The following is an 8,370-nucleotide window of genomic DNA, read 5'->3' on the forward strand; positions in this document are numbered from 1 at the left end:
AAGAGGGTTTGGGTCACCAAAAATTGCGTGTTTGTTTTTTTTTTTTTTTATTCCACCCCTCCCCCCCGCCAATCTGCTGTAGTTTCATTTCCTGCAGCCTCTCGACCAACCCCGAGGTGGAAGAGTTGGGTTGGGGCTGTGGGAAACGAAGGAGGGGGAGAAAAGAATTTCCTAAAAATTATTTTTCCCCTCTGTAGCGATAGATAATTAATATTAGCCATTTACCCCCAGCATTAAATGACTGGGTCAAGTGATACCCTAATGACACGATCTACATCCTTCAGGCTTGACTGCAGTTGAAAGTTTCAGGTCAGGGACAGGCCCCCCATGTCCACGTGTGCCCCCCCACCTGCATTTTAAAGGTTGCTTTGCACACACTGGCATTTATTTCTCTTTCCATGTACTGGAAAGGCACTGCAATGCCCCTGTTTCCATCACGCCTGCGAAAACGTGCTGTCATTTCCCAAAGCCTCATCCCCGAAAGCAATTTCTCCACTGTGTCAGCATCCCTCTTCTTCCAAAGCTGCCCTCGTCTGTCTGTAAGTTTGCTCTCCCTGGGACCACTCACAGAAATGTAAATGCTGAGTGTTTTGCAGCACCTGGCCCTCAAAACTGTTGGCATTTTTAGCTCAAAAGTACCTGAGGAAGGTTTTTGTTATTGATCCATGGGTAAAATTTACACAGTGGTGATGGATGATATTGGCTAATCCATCCGTCTCTCTGTATCTTCGCTGAGGGGTACTGTAACATAATGTGAGCAAAACAACTCATTCGTTTTAATGAATTGCCTCTATTCAGAATATTTTTCTTGAAATTAAGTATCTTTTTAGTATTCAGAGTCTGATCTCATTGTTGCTCAGGCAAAACCTGCAACCAAGCACATATTTTACTTTTAAAGAGAACCCTTGATTTGATCCTGATAGCTATACTAGTCAGATACCAAAAGTATTTGCTGCTCTTGATTTTTTTTTTTTTAACTACTTGGCATAATTATTTAATCTATTATGTCTTTTACGAGACAACATCTGCACAGCTGTGTGTTAATCTATGTATTATATCAAACATACAGGTATGAAAATATAGTTAAACAATTTGCAAAGCTGTTTCCACCAAGTATTTCGTGTTTGAAATTACGCTTGCTATTATCCCAGTATTAAAATAGAAAAAATGTGACAGGTGAAATTATTTTAATGATGAAAATAGTTTTTAAGTGCAATTACGGCTGTTAAGCTGTCAGGTCTCCATCCCACAAATGCTTAAATGCGTGCAGAACTTACTTACACCCAATTAATGCAACAAAGTAGGTCAAGGTGCCCATTTGTGCCTGGAGAATATGACAACATCAGTCATTAAAGGAGAGACAAGTAGCAGGTGTAAATTGGTGTCGTTACGTACAGTATTTCCATAAAAGTTAAAGAAATTTCGCTTGCCATGGCATTTCACACCAGTCCCAAGGTCCCTCGAGGCTGGTGATACCTTGCGATGGCTCTGGCTGAGGGGGACCTCTTCCGGCTGCTGAATTCAACCTCTGGGCAAAGCAGAGCTGATCTCAGACCCATGGCGTTGCCTGGGGGCTGAGATTTCACGACAGCCACGGTGGGGAGCATTAATGGCCTGATCCTGCAAATGCATACTGCATGCATCGCTTTCCACCCAGATAAGTCCTGGTGGCTGTACTAGTGGGTCCTTTCTTAAAATTAAGTGTGTGCCTGGGTGTTGGCAGGACAGCAGTTGTGGTGCTATCAGACATATCTTAGTGCTGACCTTATCAGGCTCCCAGTACCTTTACAACTGTACTTTGATGCTTGGAGGTGTTCTCATGGCACCCAGCGGTCTCGCCTGTGCAGGCAGGTCCTGCTGCCTGGAGTCTTTCTGGGGCTTAGAACCGGAGCTGCATCCCCAGTCCAGCAGTTTTTGGTATTGACCAAGATGGGCTCGACTGTCCCTTCAGTGCTTCACACTCAGATGCATAAAGTTTACACTGATGTTTCTGTGCATGTCGTAACTCCAGAACCAGCATCTTGGATGCAGAGGTTTTTTGCCCCCTTTCCTCAGCCCTTGACTGTGGTCTCTCCACCCCGCAGTTCTCCTGGCAGTGAGATCTGGCTCATGTGAAGGTCCTTCAGGAGGACAGAGCTGGCTGGAATGAGCCCTGTGGCTCCTGGGGGATGGTTGGGGGTAGCTATCACACTCATCATGTACATCATGTACATAGCGGTGGATGTGAATCAAAGTCTGTGTTGGCAGGATGAGGGCTTTAGAAACAGCACGGCTCTTAGGCTGGTGCCGGCTAGTCCCGAGACAGTGCTGGTGTGGTATTGTATGTTAGTTAAGTAATTATGGTTATCATCAGGCCACAACTAGATAGGAGACTGAGACCAGATCCACTTGTTAGTCCTGCTAATGCCTCTGCACATGAGGAACTTTATCAGTTGAACCTACTGAGGCAAAGGACTAAGTTCCAGGATGAGGACCTGCACGAGGGCTGGTGACTCTTGTCTTCATCAGGCCAGTCTGCCAGCTTCAGTATCTTCTCCTGGACACTGACTGACTACAGGTGCCAAGGGAAGGGTAAAAGCAGGGGCCAGCATGGGATAAACTCCCCCAACCTTAAGACATTTGTGATTAGGGGCTTCTTGAGATGGAGATGGGATTTTTGTGTTCAGCAGTTCTTGATGGACTTTATTATTCTGTTATAAAGATCCTACACAGATGGAGGTCAAACCCTGCTCACCTATTGAGAGCTGACTTCTTTGGGTTTGGCTGCACATCCAGGACTGCCCTAGGTTGTATCTGTGGATAAGATCATAGAGTATGTTGGAAGGGACATCAAAAGATCATCTGGTCCCATCTTTCGTGGGAAAGGGAGCCTAGCTGAGATGATCTAAGTAGGGACATCCCTGCCTTTCCTTTTGGTGCTACTTTCTGCCAGCCCCCTTTAGTACAAAGAGCAGCAGCATTTGGATTTCAGCTACAGCTGAAGCAAGCTGGGTTTGGCACTTCCAACAAGGCTGGAGGAATGGCCTCAAACATGCAGATGCCACCAATCACTGCTTCTTTCTTGCAGGTCTGGAGTTGTCTCACTGTGTAGGGGCCAACTCGTTGGGCCCTGCTGTGCCTTGGAGGTCCGGGGGGCCCTGCAAGATGAAGAGGGTCCGCACTGTCTTCAAACCAGAACAGCTGGAGCGGCTGGAGCAAGAGTTCCTCAAGCAGCAGTACATGGTGGGCACGGAGCGAGTAGACCTGGCTGCAACTCTGCATCTCACAGAGACTCAGGTAAGAAATGGGGGAGCTGGGGATTGCGGCACAGATCCCGGATCTGGGTTTGGTTTGTGGTGATTCCCCTGCTGCGAAGTACAGTGGGAGGAGCACAGGATGCAAAATGACCCATGGGACTCCCTGCTGCAAGATGACATTGAAGCCACGTGCCTGGAGGGATGCGAGATAGGTTTAGATGGTTTATGAATAAGAACATCCTTTTCTTAATCCCTGAAGTGGAACAAAAAGCATTTAGTAGTATGTTATGGTTTGAGGAACCCACAACAATTGATTGTCGTTTAGACAATTATTCTCCCACCCGATGACCCCTCCTCACCTGGGAAAGGAAATCGGAAAAAACAAGGAAACCTGAGGGTTGAAATATAAACAGATTTAATAGAATTAGACTAAATAATGAATATAAATAACACTAAAGAATAAATATTGATCCTGATACCAGTATAAAACATACAAGGATTATACTCAGCCAATTCTATCAGTAGGAACCTGTGTGCTCCCAGCAGTGGAGTGCAAATGTCGGACACTGTGAGCACTACAGCTTCGGGAGGAAGGGAAGGCCTCAGGAGCCTGGCACCAGGGCAAGGAGTTCTCAGGATCGCAGCTGTCAAGGAAGAGAGAGAACTCCTCAGCAAACTTTCTAATTTATAGTGAATGTGATGTTGATGGTATGAAATAATCCTGTTGGCCAGCTTGAGTCAAGTGCTCAGGTCTCGCTCCTCCTCATCCCTGCATGTGGCTCGGCTCGAAAACACTGAGATCTTGAAACCCATGTACCATAGCTGACTATGAAGTAAATATTTTCACAAATTCTGACACTAGAGTCTTCTAAAAGTGCAGTTTTCTCAAGCGTTAGAAGAGAAATCAGTCCTGGGTCGCTCAAACCAGGACAGAGTACAAACCCGCTCTCTTTAGAGTTCAAGCTGTTTTGGATTAACATATCTACATTGTTCTGATACTCTGGAGACAGTTTATGCTTTAAGTGTCCTTTTATAACACTGGATCTACATTTTTTTCTGCTCCTTCCCAGTATGTTTCTGCCTCTCGCCCTGCAAGCTGCTTACTCACTGTGGAGAGGAGGAGCCACGTGATTTTCCGTGGTGGGATCTAAATTCAGCTGGGGAAAAGGGAGAGCAAAGCAAGGGGTAGTTCTGGGGGGTCAGGTGTGAACAGCATAGGCAGCAGGGGCAGGGAGTGGATGGGTGCCTCGTGGTACTGTCTGGCAGCCGTGGCCTCAGGGATGGGTTCAGTGGCTCATGGGAGCGAGCAGAGGTGCTTCCTTCACTCCCCCGGCCAGAGACTCCTCTGTGCAGCTGCGTCCCACTCTCCCTTGTTCCTTTCTCCCAGCACCACTCTGCCCACCATAGTGTCACCTCCTCTCACTCGCATGCACTGTGCCCCAAGCAGAGAAGGGGTATGATCCCCCTTTTTAAGGAACTCTGCTTTTTGGGGACATCTGCCTCGGAAGCGTGTGGCAACTGCCACCATTGGAAAGTGGCTCCTGGAGGCCTTGGATTAAGCTGTTGTGCCATTTTCCTGCTAGGTGAAAGTCTGGTTCCAGAACCGGCGGATCAAATGGAGGAAACAGAGCATGGAGCAGAAGGCGGCAAAGCTGTCACAGTTTGGGGTGATACAGCCTCCTACTGCGGACTCAATGGACATCAAGGACCACGAGGAGGACACTGTGGACGTTGAGCTTTGAACAGCTGATGAGATTCAGCTGCCACTGTTGTTTTTTCAGCCGTGTCTGCTTGATGGAGATGGAGATACTGGGGATGCAGGCACATCTCTGCTTCTTTGGTCCAAGTGAGACATTATGCTCTCAATCTGACAGTTGAAGCTACAGGACAAACTGCAGCTGGCTGGGAGGAACCCCCCAAATATTGTTTGGCTGCTGTTCGGTAGCCATGTGCTGTAATTCTGGGGGCTTCATGACCAGGCCAGTTGTCCTTGATGGTACCATAGCTGTGGCAATGCATGTGATCTCCTGTTTGCTCTTCAAGCACCAGAACACACAGTTTCCAGCAGAGAGGCTGGGGTGACAATCAGATGGTATCTCTGATGGCTGTGAGCATACGGGCATGTGAACACGGGGTCACTTACGTTGTGTTTGGCTGTGTGCTCCTAGGAGGGAGACCTTGCTGGGAGGAGAATCTGCCCTGCTTGTTTATCCTGGTCAACTTGACTCCCACTTTTGATGCTTAGATCACAACCAAAACAGAAAAAAAAAAAAAAAAAGAAAATTGGAAAGTTGGAAAGCCCTTTGCTCCCAGCCGCAGACTATCATTACTCTTGCAATAAGATGAACAGGGTCTGATCCTGCTCCTGGAACACAAGCACCTCCTCTTGTCCTGTGCCTTGGTGTGTTTGTGCCTTTATTTTGGCTTCCCAAACCTGGAGGGCAGAACCCAGTGGGTCTCTCTGCCTTCTGGCATTGCCTTACTTTGCCAAAGTGTGCGTATGCTGTTGCAGCAGGGAATGAGGCACTCGGGCTGGCTGAGGTGTGGGGATCAGGGCTGTTATAAAAAGGCAGCTTTCCAACACCTCTGGTGCTTCAGACGACCCCCTGCCCCTCGTCCAGATGTGCAGATTCTGGCCCAGGCAGCAGTTGCTGTGTTCTCTCCTCATTATACATCCAGGTGCCACGGGAAACGGCACCTGGAGTGTTCGTCGCGCACATTCTGTAACCACCCATTGCTGTTAGCAGTTGCATTTCTGGTGGGTGGGAGGGCTTTGGGGGGTCAAGGCTTAAGTACTCGACCCTCTCTGCCTGTGTATTAGCAGCTAAGTGCTCTTAAACCAGGCTGTCAGCGCTCAGGCTATCACCTTGCCTTCCTAGGTCTGCGCAGGGCACCAGGCACCACGTCCCATCAGCTCAGGATAATTTATTCTGTCTCTTTCTGACGCAGAACACTGTATATCACTTTACTCTTATATTGTTATTTATAGAAATAACTTCCCTCCCCCCCTTAATAAGTGTAACTTATTTATTTTCTTTGTTTCTTAATAAAGATCTAGTGTATTTTAAAAAGAGAGATGGGGACTGGCTGGAGGGAGGCAGGGTTGGGCAGCTCCTTGGTTTCTGAGAGGGCAGCAATGCCTCAATGGCATCTTGCCCCACAGCTGCCAGGGATGGGTCATTGATCTTTTTTGCCGTGTTTCTGAGAAAATGGAGTAAAAAAAAAAAAAGAAGAGACAAGAAATGCACCTTTTCCTCCTCCTAGTAAGAACTGTGCTGTCAAAAAGTAATTGCTGCTTTCTAAGAACAGAAGTCGTGAAAGGGTGATTTCTTCTTGAAAGGGTGATTTCTTCCTGCATGCTTCATTCCTGACATGCGAATACAAATATGAAAGCCATTCCCTCCCCTCCCTCCCTCCCCTCGCCCTGTGTGTTTGCTGGTAAACCTGTGCACTCATCTCAAGCTTGAACATTTGGAACGGAGCAAGAACAGCTTTTAAACAGATCAACTGAAAACCTGTAAGTGTCAGAAAGGAAACACATTTCCAACTACTCTCTTTAATTTTCAACTGAAATTATTAACAAAAAAACCCAACACCAAACCCCAACATATTTTCATCCTTCCCAGAAGTTTGAGGTTTTTTTTTTTTTTCTTAATAAACTGTTTTGGACAAAATAAATGCTAAAAAAAAGATGGGTTTTTTGAAATTGATTGATGACGCTATATCATGGGTGAAAGTAGATAACACGAGTTATTATCTTCAGGCCAGTTCCTGCAGAGATAGAACTACATTTATAGTAAGAAACTATAACGTGTGGCATGTGGGGGTGCTCAGGGTCAGGCTGTTCCTCCTGGAGAACGAGGACCTCCGCCTGCAGGTGGATGTGGCCAAACCTTCTGTGCAGCCCCTGCTCCTCCGGGCTGATGCTTGAGCAAGCTGAAGTCCAAGAGAAGGTTCCCACTTGTCCTCTGCAAATGCAGAAAGCAAAAGCAATCTCAGCCCGGCTTCGCAAATATGTGCAATTAATGCTGTGAGCACCAGGGCTCGTTCAGAGGCACGAAGGACACTTGTGGCTGGGCCGTGACTCAAGTGGATGCTCTACATGTGAAACACCCCACCGCTGAGCACTGAAACCTCAGACAGACAGGACACATAATGTTGTTATTACAATAATGGATAGTCTTCCTTACTATTAGTATGAAGACGTAATTGAAATAGGAGTTATAAGGCAGCACTGCTCCACCTGCGTCTAGGTCCTCACAGGCCCCTGGGACGGGCATTGTGTGGCAGAGCAGTGCCCTGCACAGCCCGCTGCTGGGTTCACCGGGCCCAGACCCCAAAAAACAGATGGGGAAGGCGTCCCCCTGGCAGTCTGTCCATCCCTTGCCGCCGGTGGGGTGGCTGGGCAGGTGTCCTGCTCTGCGGCCATGCTGCCGCACGGGCTGCTGGCCTGGGCACGGAGGCGGCATGGATGCGGGGTTACCACGCAGCAGCGTGTCCCTGCCACGAGCCGACAGTGACATCTAGTGACTCCAAAACACCCCAAAACGTCCCCGAATATGAAATCGTCCCGTATTCCCAAACTCGTGTCAGCCGCCTGATTGACGAAGAGCTGAGCCGAGTCTGAACGGGCGCTGCTAGGGCAGGTGTGATTTAGCAAATACAACCAAACCCGCGTTTTCGTGGATTTCAGGCATTTGCAGACAGCCTGGCAGGAGGTAGCGAGGACTCAGAGGGCACCTTAGTGTGTTTTGAAGTTTTTTGGGGGGGAAGGAAAGTCGGGCCAGTTTTGTGTGTACAGGGGCAGCCAGCAATGCCTTCTCGCCCTGGGGGCGGTGAGGGGTGTACCTTGCGGTCCCGCCTGACAGGGACCTGAAAGCTATTCCTCCCCCGTCTGTACGGTTATAAAATAGTAATAATTAATAGGGGAGAGGCAGCAAGACTCCTATCTAATTTTGAGGTGGCTGTGGAACCACGCCAGCCCCGTTTCGGGGCGTTCTGGCGGTGTTTTGGGAAGGTGGCGGTGGGCTGAGGGGAGGGCTAAGATGGCGGCGCGCCCCCACCCGCCCGGGGGCTGAGCGGGTGGGTGGTGGTGGCGGGCGCGGACCCCGCTGGAGGGGGTAGCCGGCAGCCA

General features: G+C 48.6%; 3 protein-coding genes across 3 annotated transcripts in view; all 3 read left to right on the forward strand.

Moving 5' to 3' along the window:
* The window catches only part of LOC104281807 (homeobox protein not2-like), a 15,298-nt gene extending 13,183 nt beyond the window's left edge, over nt 1-2,115 (forward strand). Inside the window, 1 exon segment of the mRNA XM_009879855.1 lies at nt 2,085-2,115. Coding sequence (XP_009878157.1) covers nt 2,085-2,115 — 31 coding nt within the window.
* Nucleotides 2,116-2,196: 81 nt separating this feature from the next.
* NOTO (notochord homeobox) lies at nt 2,197-4,978 on the forward strand. Its single transcript, XM_009879856.1, has 3 exons — nt 2,197-2,233; nt 3,068-3,276; nt 4,820-4,978. The coding sequence occupies exons 1-3, from the start codon at nt 2,197-2,199 to the stop codon at nt 4,976-4,978; spliced, it is 405 nt and encodes a 134-aa protein (XP_009878158.1).
* Nucleotides 4,979-7,707: 2,729 nt separating this feature from the next.
* The window catches only part of SMYD5 (SMYD family member 5), a 7,797-nt gene continuing 7,134 nt past the window's right edge, over nt 7,708-8,370 (forward strand). The window contains exon 1 of the mRNA XM_009879857.1: nt 7,708-7,857. Within this exon, the coding sequence (XP_009878159.1) occupies nt 7,708-7,857 (150 nt within the window). The remainder of the gene's footprint in view (nt 7,858-8,370) is intronic.

This window comes from Charadrius vociferus, unplaced genomic scaffold (genome assembly GCF_000708025.1).
Source record: "Charadrius vociferus isolate BGI_N301 unplaced genomic scaffold, ASM70802v2 scaffold502, whole genome shotgun sequence".
Classification (NCBI taxonomy): Eukaryota; Metazoa; Chordata; class Aves; order Charadriiformes; family Charadriidae; genus Charadrius; species Charadrius vociferus.

Coding starts and splice junctions, on each gene's coding strand:
- NOTO (XM_009879856.1), top strand. CDS start 2,197: ATGTACATCATGTACATAGCGGTGGATGTGAATCAAA. Junction 2,234..3,067: donor AGCGGTGGATGTGAATCAAA/GTCTGTGTTGGC, acceptor TCTTTCTTGCAG/GTCTGGAGTTGTCTCACTGT. Junction 3,277..4,819: donor TGCATCTCACAGAGACTCAG/GTAAGAAATGGG, acceptor TTTTCCTGCTAG/GTGAAAGTCTGGTTCCAGAA.